General features: G+C 39.8%; 1 protein-coding gene across 5 annotated transcripts in view; it reads left to right on the top strand.

Annotated features, from left to right (window-relative positions):
• Nucleotides 1-14,351, top strand: part of PPARGC1A (PPARG coactivator 1 alpha) — a gene marked incomplete at its 5' end in the record, with an annotated part of 599,914 nt that overhangs the window by 490,583 nt on the left and 94,980 nt on the right. Inside the window, one exon of one of the 5 annotated variants that reach the window (XM_081129082.1) lies at nt 3,104-3,193. The exons of the other annotated variants lie outside the window; for them this stretch is intronic. Within the exon in view, the coding sequence (XP_080985208.1) occupies nt 3,176-3,193 (18 nt within the window). Of the gene's footprint in view, nt 1-3,103; nt 3,194-14,351 lie in introns of those variants that run through there. 5 annotated transcript variants of the gene reach the window in all.

Genomic DNA, 14,351 nt, shown 5'->3' with positions numbered 1-14,351 from the left:
TTTGAAGTGTTTGTTCCTAGCAGCATTATTTGCATACCTAGAAAGGGATCATGAAAGTGGGCCTGGCCTAATGCTCTTTAAGGAAGTGAGTTATTGTTGTTTTAAATCACTACCTTCAGATCAGACCTCAAAATATTACATAATAGCACGTATGCAACTTTCATTCCTATTGAGTTATAATTCGTGTGGTTTGGATTTTTTTAAGGTGTGATAGTGATGGTGGCCATGGGGATATCAGAATTATCAATGCCGACTTCCCCAAATGGCCGTAGAACATTCCAGTTTGTCTTCGTTCTTCTTGGTTCCCAGAGGTTTGAGGGTATCAGAGGGGGCACCTATTCTGGCTTTGAATTCTTTATTCTGGAACCTGCTCCATTGAAAGGCAGCTGTCCAGTTTGCCAGGCCACCCAGGTATTTAGGGCCTTAGTTATAACTGTTTCAAAACAAGAGCCAGAATGCTCTCCAAGACTACATTTTTTTTTTTGAAATATGTTCAATGGACTTTGTTTTGTTTATATTTTCTAAATCAGGGATTAGAAAACCATATAATTTAGCTCCCTTTTCTGAAGACAGGTACTATAATGAGTTTGAATGGCTCTAACTCATGTGACTTTCTCCTATTTGACCACACTTCCAAGCAGAGGCTATGATACATACAGGAAGTTGATTCAATTATCAGGGTTAACAGTCAAGGTTAAAAATCCATTTGCTGAGTTTTATCCTAGAGTAAGGTGAACACATTGAATGGACTTTATGATATAGATTTGCATGGAAACACATTGGTGGTATGGAAGACATTCTTGTAATATAGTTTGCTATGTGATCTTTTTTTTAAAATTTACCTTTGTGGTTGAAAGTATTACAGATACCCCCCCCCCATGGACCCCCTGCCGTGTGGCGTTGAGATGTGTTTACTATGGTCTTTATTTGCAATTGCCATCTTCAAGTTTCACTTAGGGAGAAAGGTGACAATATAGTAAGGGCTCCTTCTCCTTCGCTGGTGCTCTCAGTGATCTGAATCGGACACCCCAAGTTAACTTCAGAGGTTGATCCACACAGGAAGATGCATTCTTCTCAGTGGGATGCCAGACCACACGTAGAGACACTTGTATGGCTTTTTTGGACCACAGTGGGGTGCCACGTGTTGGCCGTGTTCCTGTTGAGTTCTGCCTTTTCTCAACTTCCCTGGCGATTTTCGCTAGACGTGTGTACTGTTTTTACTTTTCTTCCAAACGTGAACCTGTGTTTGCCTTCGGACTTGCAGAGAGACCCCTAAATACCTAAGCTATGTAACTGTTGGAAACAAACAGAAATGTGATTTTTTTTTCTGCACAGCCTGCTCACAAAGGGAAAAATGTCTGGAGTCAGACAGCCCTGACTTCAAGTCCCAGGTCTCGCACGTACCAGATTTTTGTCTTTAGAAAAGTTATTCAACCTCTCTAAGCTTCAGCAAGCTTATCCTCAGAATCGACATAATACTAGTACTTGCTCTTACTGTCTGTGTAAGAATTAAGTGAGATAATCCATGTCACTACTCAGCACAGTGCTTGTCGCAAGCACATGTCCACCAAAGGTTGGCTATCATTTCTTCATGGCTGTTACTTTCACTCCAGCTCAAAGAGCTATGAACTATGAACTTCAAAGACGAAGGGAAGACACTGCTTTTGAAAGTTGAGGGAGCATAGGGGGGAACAGGAATACCCTGCTTTATTTCCCATTCTTCAGCCTTGTTTATTACAGTGGTGGTTACCATGGAAACTGTCAGGATTAAGATGGCATTATTGAGTTAAGCATTCAATGAACATTTCAGGAAAGAAAAGCTCTAACATGTATGCATGCCATAGGCGCCTCCCACGTGAAAGGGTTATTTGAGGGGTGACGGGTGGAGAGGGGATGGTATTTACCAACTTCCTTCACTCACGGACTTTCCCCAAATTCTCGAAGCGAATTGTGACCAAGAGCTGGCACTGTGCTCGCCACCCCGCGCTTGCCCCTTCCAGGACCATTCCATAAAGTTGTCAGCAGCTACAGCCGGAATTTCAAAATGGGAAGCCGCTCTTTATGGAGCAGGGAGTGCGGCTTTCCAAAATAGACTCTGAAGTCAAAAAGAACTCCGAGTGTTTTCTGAGAAGGGCTGACCTCCTTTCATGCCACTTACTGTGAATTTAAGCTGCAAGGGAGGACTAGTTTGGGCATGTGGTACAGCGTGGAGGGCCGCCGCTGCCAGGGAACAAGATTTGTGTTTCTAAGGAGATACAACAGAAAGGAGAGGGCTTTAGGAGCCAGTGGCTGTCAGAGTGTAAAAGTATCCATGTTCAGAAAGGGAAATGCAAGTTGAATTAAGTAATTTTATACACACGTTACTGGGCGCCTGCCTGCTAGTGATTCTTAAATGCAAAAGCAAATAGTTGTGGCCACAAAGGGCTTAGTCCAGCTCAGCTGATTTCAGTTCTCAGACTCAAACTGGATCGGATTGGTATTGACCCGCTCTGTGCATGTGATTTTAAGATGGTCTGACTCCCGTCTGTCATTTTGTTGGGATGTATTAGGAACAGGGGACAAAGGGTGACATATTCCAGCAGAGGTTTCAGCAGCCACTTGACAACCTATTCTGAGGAAAGGAGAGGAGGAAAACCCCAGTTCTACCAACTGGGGCGGCTAACAGAGTTTCTACCTGTATCTTTAATGCAGTTTCAGCCAGTTTGCAAATGTTTCGTCAGTGATTAGCTTGGAAGGATGCCCTGAAAGGGCTCGCTGGATAAAGTATCATCACAGGACAGCAATCACAGGGAGAGCGCACCAAGGAAAAATTACAGTACAGCTATATTTACTTACTGCCTCTGCGATAGGGTTTTATTTTCCACAGTTGGAAAGGGAACCACCTGTCTCAACTGCTGATGTCAGAAAGCTCCCTCGAGACACAGGGCTGTTGGAGGGCACATGATACTGTATGTATTTGCTCTTACGTCCATACCTGGCTGAGATCGGGTTTCAGATTTGAGCCCTATTGTGCAGTTCATTGAGCAGTGACTTCCAGGTGCCCTCCCACGTCACAGTGCCCTTGTGAATTAAAAAGTGGCGTGTGTAAGCCCCCAGCGTGAGTATTCCCTCAGCTTGCATACAAGTGTTTGCACTGCATGAAAGTGAATGGCCCGGGCCCTGGGGGTTCTCATCTATGGAGCCGGTTTTGAAAGTGAGTACTGAGGCATTACCTCTGCACCTAGAAGCCGGGATGCTGCTGCTGCTCTGGCTTTTGTTTTATTTCTTATGATCAGGATTTGAAAAAATACATGTCAGATTTGAAAGCTTTATAAAAAGAGTATGTGCCTGTCTTCTTTCCCCCTGTAGCATGTCAGTGTGGAGAAATTGTTATAGAGTGAATGAAATGCCTAATGCCAAGTTGGGAAAAACGGATATTATGACCATGCATTTCAAGGGACATATCACATTATTGTTATTATTATTATTTTATTATTATTATTATTTTAAGATTTTCAAAGAGTTGTATAATCCACTGCTCCAGTTATTTGTGCCTAGCTGAGAATTAGGTCTTTGAAACAATTCTTTGAGGAAAGGTGAGGCGACTGCATTGCACACCTCCAGGGGGCACTGTTTATGTCATAGTCAAAGGACTCATGCTTGAACTATCTTGCTGACTATATGTTCAGCCCCAGGAAATATGATGCTATCAACATTACGCAAATATTAAATAAAAATAGATGGGTGAAAAAGGTGAAGGGGATTAAGAAGGACCAACTGCCAGTTATAAAATAAGTCACAGAGAAGTAGTTCACAGCACAGGAAATATAGTCGCTATCTCAATAACTATGCACAGTGACAGATGGGTACTAAACATACTGTGGTGATCACTTAGTATGGTATATAAATGTCTAATCTGTGTACCGGAAACTAGTATACTATTGTATGTCAACTATAATTTAAAAATAAATATAAAAAACCCACTAAAAACCAAATGAAACAAATAATAGAATTGTTATCAACAGTTGCAGAAAGCTTGCTCTTAGTGAAGTTGTTCTTTATTTTAATAGTGTCTTGCATCTGAATTTGAATTTCTTTACCAATTTGCAAATTATATGGTTATTAGACAAAATAGGTGGAAAACAGGGTTTCTGGGAGTGTAAATTACATTCTTGGGCCACATCAAATCAATGTCCTATTAGGGATCAGAACCAAGCTTCTTAATTCCCAGCCATCCCATGATGCACACCTGCAATTAAATTAGTAATTGTAGTGGTGTTTCGTGTCTTTTTTTCAAATCCTAAAAGTAGAGTAAATAGGATGGGCTAAGACCCCCTGGTTCATCTAATCTTTTCCCCCAGTGTAGGATTTTCCTCTGAACCATTAAAAGTATTATAATGTATGATTGATATTAATTAGTTTTCTATAAAGTACTGCATCCTTAACATGAACTGAACTAGAAATAAATATATTACCATGAATTAAGATTTTATTAGTTGCGAGAAAGAATTGGATAAAGGCACCTATGTGAAATCCTAAGTACAGGCATCAAATTGAATTAATGCCAGCACTGCCTTGAGATTAATTCGAGCGCTGAACAAGAAATAGTATACCATAACATAACTGTGTTTACTGAATCATTTTTGGCATCAAAAACTAAAGCTACATTATAGATGCAACAACAGGCTTTTCTCCTTTGGAAGAGAGAGGCGGGTGCATTTTGTAATTAAAGTGAATGTTACCCTCTGAAAAATGCCTCCAGTCTCCAGGAAGAAAACAGCCTCCCTGAGAACATTGCATCCCCGTATATATCTCAGACTCGGCATGCTCGCCGCTGCTCTGGCCTTCTCCTGCATTCCATCAGGGTTTTATGATGGGATCAGCTCTATTTTCTACCCTCTTAATCTGGAGTACTGGGTAGACCTCACTTTATAAATTTGCATCTCATTACTATGTATATGTTTGGGGAAGTGTGGAAGGTGTTGAAAAGATGTATGGGGTTGCCTCGGGGATGTTCTAGAAGGGATTCCTGATTATGTAGGGAGGATGGGTTATACAGCTTTTAATACAGGGCTGCGCAAGCTGAACATGGCAGAGCTTCCAGGGATTGCTTTTCACGGACTGGGAGGAAAGGGGTGCCCCCTAGAGTTGTGCGTTGCTCAGGCTCTGCTCTGATACCCATTTATTCTGAAATTCCCTGATTTATAATTTAATTTTTATTTCCATGTATGATATCACTTACTTGAAGGGAAGTGCAAAGCTTTAAACTAGAACTGTCAAGTTGGCTGATTATGCATATCACCTAAGTAATTTAAATTTTCTGGTAGCCACATTTAGAAGAGGTAAATTTAATTTGAATAATATATTTATTTTTCCCAATGTGTCCAAAATATTATATCAACATGTAATAAATATAAATTATTAATTCGATAATTGAATTTGATTTTTCATGCTAAGGCTTTGAAGTCCCACTTATATTTCACATTCACAGCACATCTCAATTTTGACTGGACACATTTCAAGTGCTCAGTTGTCACAGATGGGTAAGGGCCGCCCGACTGGACAGCACAGTTTTCAACTTGTATGCGGACTTGTCAGCATTTCATTACGCAGAAAAATCACTTGCAAAAAGGTTCTTAAATATCTAAGAGAAAATATAACACATCTTTTATGTCGTTTTTGTCAGTTTATAAAGTGATTGTATGATTAATCACGTTTGCGAGAAGAGTGTGATTACTGGGGCAGTTTACCTGACAGGCCACGCTGGCGGCCACATTGGCTTCATATTGAACTGTTTTGCTCCTGTGGCTTTATTTTCCATTCTTCCCTATAGACGTTATCATTTTGAAACACGATTTGACATTTTGTGGTTCTCCTTGCATTTGCAAACTCAAGGTATCTTGTCAGTTTTCATGCACCATATAGACCTCCTGTTTCTTACCAGAGAAACTCTTAAAAGACCTTTGGCTCCAATAACTTTTGTGGCCAGCATAGTGGAACCGAGCACTGTTTTCTGCACTTGCTGCTCTGGTCCCTTTGGAGGGGGGGCCAGGTCAGGACTGGTACATGGCTGGATTTACTTTTCTTCAGGTTATGTAAGAAACCAATAGACATGTGGCATCTGGCAGCTTAGGTGATGATTCTGTGTGTGCACTCATAGCTTAATGTAAGACTTCAAAGGAAAGTCTGCTATGCTTTTTTTTTTGGTTTTAGATAAAGAAGCCAGGCAACTTATGCATTTACTCTAACATTCCTTGGTGATAAATTGAGTTTTAAGTGTGTGTGTGTGTGTGTGTGTGTGTGTGTGAATACAGGTATCATTATTGAGTACTTACTATATGCCAACACTGGGCTCAGATATATCTCATTTAACCCTAATATCAACCATGTAAGGTAGGTATTTATATTGCCATTTTCACAGATGAAGAATTTGAGGTTCAGATAGTTGAGGTAACTTGCTTTGGATCACACAGAGAGGCCTAAGTGGCAGATGTTCACTCGCAGACCCCAAAGGCCCTGTCTCAGAGAAGGGGATCACATTTTCAAACCAGGTCACTGACACCCTTCGATAATGAATATTCAACAAAGGGCCAAGTACTAAAGTTGGAGAGTTGGAAGTTTTCTTCATTTCTTTCATTTAAGAACTACATTCAGAGAACACCTAATCCTATCCCGTCTTTCACAGAAGAGAAAATAGATCTAGAAAGCTGAAGTGGCTTGGTCCAAGGTCAAACAAACAAGCCTGGCCCTCGTGTCCTTTGACTCCTTCTCACTGCTGTCCATCTATGTGGTTTAATGACTTCTTTAAGAAGATAACCTGGACACTGGACATTAAGAATCTTTTTTTTAACTGAAAATTAGAAAACTTCAACATTTTATAATATGGGGAAGACTCCTTTCTCATCTCTATGCATTTTAGAGTTTTGATTTAAATATAATATGAGTACTGAAAAATATATATATATTAATATATAAATCCTTATATATTATAAGGGTTTAGCTCTATGAATTTTCACTTACTGATCATACCCATGTAAAAAGCACTGACAGTAAGAAATAAACCAAAACTATCTGGAACCCCTTTCTCCAGACCATGTCCCCAGCTGTCAGCCACCACCGAAGCCAGCCTCTATCCTGATTTCCAGGTGCATAAATTAGGTATATCTGCTTCTGTACTTATTTAAGTAAAGAACAGAATAACAGAATAATACAGTGTGAATTTCTGCTGGTGTGTCTGGCTCCTTTCACTTCACATTATTGGTGAGATTATTTCACATGTTGACATACACTAGAAGTCCATTCATTTTCATTGATATATTTGACTATGCTTTTAAAGTATAAAGCCTCTGCAACCAAAATACTCTAAGTGGAATTAATAGGTTTATTGAATATTAATTATTATTTACATTGATTCCTCCACCCAGAACATTATTAGCTAGAGTTTCATTTGATTCAGTCTAAAACAAAATAACAAATCTCAAATATGGTATCTTAGTGGCTGCAGTGCAAGAAACATCTAACAGACCACTCTCAGCCTGTGTTTTTGTGCAATATTCAGCAGAGGGTAATGTAATAGAGAAGACAAACAGGGCACCGTCTGAAAATACCCACAAGAGAGCGCTGAGTTGGATTCCCACTTAGCTTTGTATGGCTGTGCGAAAGGTTAGGTGTGGCCTATTTTTAGGTGCCCTACGTGGGAATGGATTTACTAAGATAGATGGTAGAAACTTACACCTCAGGAGCTGACAGAGATTTTTGCTTTAAAAAGAGGGAGGAAAAGAATTCGTTGTGATCATCTGCTTGGGCCAATGTACAACTTGGGGTCATTGAAGAATAATAGAACTTGAGCTGCCTTTTGGAGATTGTTCTACCAGCACAGACATCAAGTTTTCTTATGTTAGATTTCCTGTTGCTTCTTCCCTTGGTTGCAGGAAAAAGTGAAGTTAACTGTGCTAGTGACTACTGCTTGAACATCCAGCATTGTAGGAGTTACTGCTGGCGGTTTATCAAGGCTTTGTCCTTACAGGGGTTTATCATTTCCCTGGTCTTATTTTGCTTCCCCCAGTGTTCCCTCTCCAAATTGTCTGTTAGGAAATTTAGGTCCCTGTGGCTCTTCATTCAGCCCTAAAGGAAAGTCTGCAAAGATGGCTCTGAGGCACAGCTCTACCTCCTGCTAAACAGAGATTATGTACAAAGAAAACAGCTGAATAGGAAAACTCTAACTCCCAGTGATACATCAACTGTCTATCCTGTGATACGGCCTTGGCTTAATACAGTTGCTGATGATGCCATGAGAACATGTTTTAGGCATACGACCTCTCTCCTCTCTCCACACCCTACAGTAATAACTCAGATGGTTCCCCTCAAATTAAAAATGAAGCAATGTCTCCTTTTACCAAATATAAAGAGCTTTATATTTAAGGGGGTAGAGGGAATGTTGTGGTAGTAGGAGACAAAGGAGTTACTCTAAGCTCTTATTTCCCTAGATGCGGCAGACCTCATTGCTATTTACAGAACCCTGAATTTAGGATCCATCCTCCTTTCTAAACCTTCTCCCTGTGGGTAATGTTCCTTTCCTGTTGTAGAACCAAGTCACATGTGAGTATGTTAAGTTGCATCCATGTGCAGGCATAGGAAATAGTCACTTCCACATCAGTGTGTGCTTTTCACCCATATTGTGCAAGCAGAGGTTGGCCTCACTCATGACTTGCGCTGCTTAATAAAATGAATGAACAAGAGGAAAGCTTGCTGCTTCTCTGGGGCAGCTACCTGGGATTTGTAAGAAACCTAGGTCTGTAAAAGTTGGTTTTCTCACGCCAGTTTGTGTAGTGGAAAGTCTGACATAAAATTTGTGATATATTCTATTATGTTTTGTGAGCTCTCTTGCGATCTTTTCCTGGAATGGTTAGCAAGTTGAATATGCATAGTTCATGGACACTGACGAGGCTGTGTCCTTTCAGCAGAGGTGAGCACCGGTGACCTTTCCTGTAAGTCCTTCCCGATTTCCAGGGCCTTTTGTACGATGAAACCTTTGGATTCATCCTGGACAAAGAGGTCTTCCCACGTTGCCTGTCTCTGTCAAGGGAGACACTTCTCTGCATTTGAGAGTTGACAGGGATCTTAGGTATCATTGAATCTGGTCATCTCCATGGACAGATGAGGAAACGGGCTCAGAATCATTAAGTGAACTGCCCGAAGTTGATTTGTGGGCTAGTGGCACACCTGAATGAGGACCCATGTTCTTTCTACCATCGTTTTCCTTCCACTTGGGGCTAAATCAAGATTCAGAAAGTCCCTCTACTTATCAGATAAACTTGAGCCTACGTAATCACTTCCAATCTCATGGGCTCGGCCTTGGTTCCAGCCGCATTACCCCTCTTCCCATGAAAAGTCTTAATGGTCGAAGTAAGGATCACCCAAGCGTAGGAAGCTGATTGCAAGAAAGGCCCGTGAACTGCGGGAACACTGACTCCAGGAGCTTGATGGTGAACCTTTCCTTCCTGCGCATCTAGCCAGCCTTCCGTGGGCGAGGGGTCACCTTTCCCGTGATATTTGGAGGGCCCAGAACGAGCTTTCTGCCTAAGCGCAGGGCTGCAGTGTCACAGCAGTTATATAGGTTGCTCCACATTTAGGAACAGACTGTAATCCAGAAGTTCACTCGCGAGTCCCTGGCTTGCAACCCGGGCCGCGTTTTCCTTCCCCAGGCACTTTCCGGCGCCTCCAGGAGGAGCCCCGTCTCCGGCCGCACTGCCCTTCCTTTCCCCTGTCGGCAAAATCCCTTCTTGAGACATTTTCTTAATCATTTAACCATGACATTCTTAAAGCGTTTATTTTTTTTCCCATTGGCATGTACTTGTGAACTTTATTAGATGCTAGAAGGGAAGGGAAAAAATACAACTAGCAAATAGATGCTTTTTTGTATAAATAACTGAAATGCTCCTAACCCTACTCAGCATAACTACATTTTTGAGTGGGAAGTCTGTCTCACTTAATTGATAATATTTCAAGTTGAGAAATATAGTTTAGATGGGAGTGGCACCTGGGAGCCATCTCCGAGGCAAACTCATAGTGGTTGATACCTTCCCTCTCCCCGTAATTCAGGGCTCAGAGGGGCTCTAAAGTGCCAGGTAGGGGCTTCCCTAGGGCTGCTCAGGAGCCTGAGTGGCGCAGCCGACAGGCTTGCCCTGGTAGAGAGAAAGGGCTTCCTATTAAATACATGATGTGTGTAAGTTAATCCAAGAAAATTTAAAACTTACAGAAAGGCACATACACACACACACAGAAAGGTAGAAAGTACTTATAATGCCATCAGCCACTATTAAACCTTGTTACACAGTCTCCTTGTCCTCTTTCCTCTCCTGTTCTGCTGAGTGTATAGATTGACATGTAAATTCGTTGTGATTATAGTTTTTTTAAATACATTTTAAACTTTAATATATTTTTGAAGATTTTCTCACCATGCTACTATATATTTTACAACAGTTTTAATGATATCATTGGACATACGCAATGAATATGTGTTATGAATAAATATACTGCTTTTTAATGTATTTAACTAGGTCATTACTGTTGGACATTTGCACTGCTCTCAAGCTCTCAGTAATGGAAATAATGTAACATTGACAATCCTCACACCAAAAACCTGTGCACACATCCCTTTGTTGTTTCTTTAAGGTGAATTTTTAGAAATAGAATTTCTGGGTTCACCGGATGCCCATTTTAAACATGTTTGATACATATCACTTGCTTGTCCTCTAGAAAAATGGGTATTCATTTTTAATTGTAACAGTAGCATTTAACATCTATTTTCATTGACCTGTGACTGTGGTCAGTCTTAGAAGTGGCCTTCTGGGTAAAGGAATCTTCTTTAAAAACCCTGTGTCTATTTGGGTTAGCAAACAACGTAAGACTTTACATGTCATCCAAAATTTAGCTTAGACCTCAAGCCAATTGCTTCTCAAGATGGGAAATTATTTTCTTTCTACATCACATTTTAGGTTATATATTAGCTCTGCTAGAGTGAAATTCAAATATCAAAGCATTGGAAAAATCTACAACACAAAGAAAAGCAAAATATCCAAAACTCTTCCAAGCCTTGTCTGGTGGGATTTAAAAAAATAAGAGAAAGAAAAAAGAATAAAAAAGCTTCACCTATTTAAGTCTTCCATTTTGAGGCTAGTTGAAAAATACAGTTTTTCCCCCTAAAATCAAGACAACTTAAACTCATTAGGACCCAAGCTCTAGAAATAAGTACCAGGGGGAATTGCTTGACTTAACAAATATTATTTTAAATTTAATAATCCTTGTACTTCAGTTTTTTTCTGGCCCTCACTAACTTCAGTTGGGAGATAAAATATCTTTGTTAGTAAGTGAACTGCTATGTTTCTGAGGTTTAGCAGCACTTTAAATTTTTAAATAGTACCAAACTCAATAAAATATGATGTGCTTTATTTTCAATTTTAGTAAAGAAACATTGCTAAATAATCCTGTTAAACATTTCTTGTCTTAATAATCAATAACACTGCATTATAGCTGATAAAACCTGAAATAATTAAGGTAAATGAAAATGTATGTATATGCACAAATACAGCAGAGTTAAACATCAGACAAAATCTGATTTTAACTACCTTGGTTTTGTTTTTTTTTTAATCTCTTATCTGTGGGCCTAATAGACATGCTTCTTGCTTTCTGTTTAAATTAGTCCAATTGACTGCAACTCGGATTAATTTTCATATTATTTTTTGTTTAAATGTGAAAAATGCCAAAGGCAGATTTTGAGATTCACATTAAAATACAGCTGGTCCGCCGAAGGTTTTATTGGAGATGAGAGGTGGTTACTGAGGTTGTCTATCACCCCCAGTTTATGAAAAAAATAAAATAAAATAAATGGATGCTAGGAGGCATTACGGCTGCCCACTGACTCTGTTTCCCTAAAGGTGCTCTTGTGTAAAGTAAGATTTGATTTTAAAGTGTTCATAGGCTGGAGGTTTTTGTTAATATCCTACCTTGTTACCAACATTGGTGCCCTGCATAGCCTCAGCTTCAAACGTGTCCCAGAGGCTCAGAGCCTGTGCTCAGAAACTGAGGTGGGGTGTTGGGATCAGTTAACCCCTCTAGCAGTTAAAAGCCAGCAGTTGAATGCCTGTTAGTGACGATTAACATTGGAAATCTTAGCAATTCTGGGAAGACCCCTTTCCTTTCTGTAAGAATGCTGTAGGCAATCAATATTCGAAGGAATGTTGGTCTCAGTTATATAAAGTTGCCTCAGGGGTCTTGGCTATGCTTTTGATTGGGGGATGAATATTATTTTTATGTATGAAACTTTAGTTCTTCCTAGAGGGGCTTTCAGGAATTGGTATGCTCTTTTAACTGCTATCAACACTCTTGCTCTCAATTTTCTCTGCCGTAAAATGGGTACACAAATAATCTTGACTGGGTGGTTTTGAGGACTAAACTGATGGAGATGTGGTATATTAGACACTGGTTTTAATGTCCAGTGCGTGCAAGCTCTGCTGTATCTGTTTCTTCTCTGTTTTTCTTCCTTGAAAAGTTTTAGCTTAAATTTATTATTTTATTGTTTATTGTAAGCTTATTAAAAATGGGCAAAGATAGTCATACTGATAGCTCTTTACTTCTGTGTTGTCACCTATGTGCAATAATGACATCAAAACCAGTTGGTTTCTGCTATTGTTCAACTTGGGTATTTGAATGCTAGGTATTTGAGTTTGATTGTGTTGAAGTGTTAGAAGTGGGCAGTTGTCTGAAATATAGAGGGTGGGCAAGTCTGGTCTGTCATTTCGGGCAGGAGTAGGGAAGGAAATCCAAATCTTGTATACTTGGTCAGATTTTTTTTGTTGTTATAAAATTAAGTTATTCTCTTGAAGGTTCATTTTCTGTTTTGTCACTAACTGTAAGGATAGATTTTCCTGCCTCTACCAATGTAGGAGCCTTGGGAAATGTTACCTGAACCATCGAGGGGAGGAATTCCATCAGGGGGGATTCTAGGCTCTGTGTAGATAGGGAACATTGTGAGCACTCAACAGATGCTAATAAACACCTCTTTCTATGGTTGAGACAAAATGGGGTTGATTTGGGTGTGAATTGTAGGGGTTAGTGAAGGAAATTGTTCCTGAAAAAAAGATGTGTTTTAAGAAGAAGAGGGATCTGGACAGTGAGTGAAGGAACATTGTTTTTCCATATCAAATTATTCTCTGTTTTTAAGGGCTGTCATTCCCCCTAAAATTGTGAGCTCCCTTGTGTTCATGTCATATGCCTCCTTGGCAGTCCTTGCAATACTTTTTGCTGTGGACACAATAAGGTTTCAATAGATCCTTGTTGATTGAAACTAAACGTTTGGAAATCTTGGAGGCAGAGCTGACGAAGGGGTGAAAGGAGGGTTACGGGGAGGGAGGTAGAGAACAGTCAAGGCAGACACACAATTAAATATAGAAACTGCCTGGAAGCCAGAAAAGACCAAGGTTGGGGAGCAACTAACAACTCTGTTCTCCTGAGAAAAGAAGAAAAAAAAAACTGGACAGAAGAGAAATTTTCATCTGAAGAGCTAATTAAGCAAATTATAAGACCTCTAAAAGATCCCTGTCCCTAGAGTTTAATTTTTAGACTTAAAAAAATAGTGGAAAGTACTCTAATTTGTCCCAAGAATCTACTTATATTTTGGTTGGTGCAGTAATAGCCATTTGAGGGGAAAATGCAGTATGCTGTAGTTTGTAAATCACTCCAGTGTTTTGACTCCTGCTAACCCTCTTTGTGATGGTGAAGGAAAAAGGACCTCTGGTTTCATGTCCAGATTTGATTAAGGAAAAGTGGAATTAGGTGGCAAAAAAACAAACCAGAAAACCCCAACAACACGATGTGAGCAGGTTAAGATATCAAAAACAATAATACAAAATGTTCCAGTGTAAAGAACTTCTCTAAAAGGTGTGAATGGGATTTAAAAAAAACATGTAATGGATGCCTGGTGTTCGATGATCACAATGGAGAGTGTCAGAGAATATCACGACACAGGGATCACCTGATAATAATTAATAAACATCAACTCCTCTTGGTCAAGTGACCAGTATTATTTCACAGTTGACTGTGTTGAAGGTAGAGCAAATGACCTTTTCCCTGAATTTTAATAATTTGCTGTAGTTTTACATTAAATCAGAATATAATTTCGAAGAAAATTAGTGTTTCTTTGTGGGGAGTGCAGAGTAATGCTACTAATTGCATGCATAAAAGCCTTCCCGAGGTTGTATTTTCCTGGTCTTCCTTGATTTAGAAAATTAAAACTATAATAATTTCCCACTATTCGTAAGAAGGAAAATGTGCCAGTAAAATGTATTCAGCTAACAGAAAATGTCAAAGCTTTT

Source organism: Miniopterus schreibersii, assembly GCF_964146895.1.
Source record: "Miniopterus schreibersii genome assembly, chromosome: 1".
Taxonomy (NCBI): Eukaryota; Metazoa; Chordata; class Mammalia; order Chiroptera; family Miniopteridae; genus Miniopterus; species Miniopterus schreibersii.
Note: the sequence above shows the minus strand (reverse complement) of the source record. Positions and strands in the feature narration are given on the sequence as shown.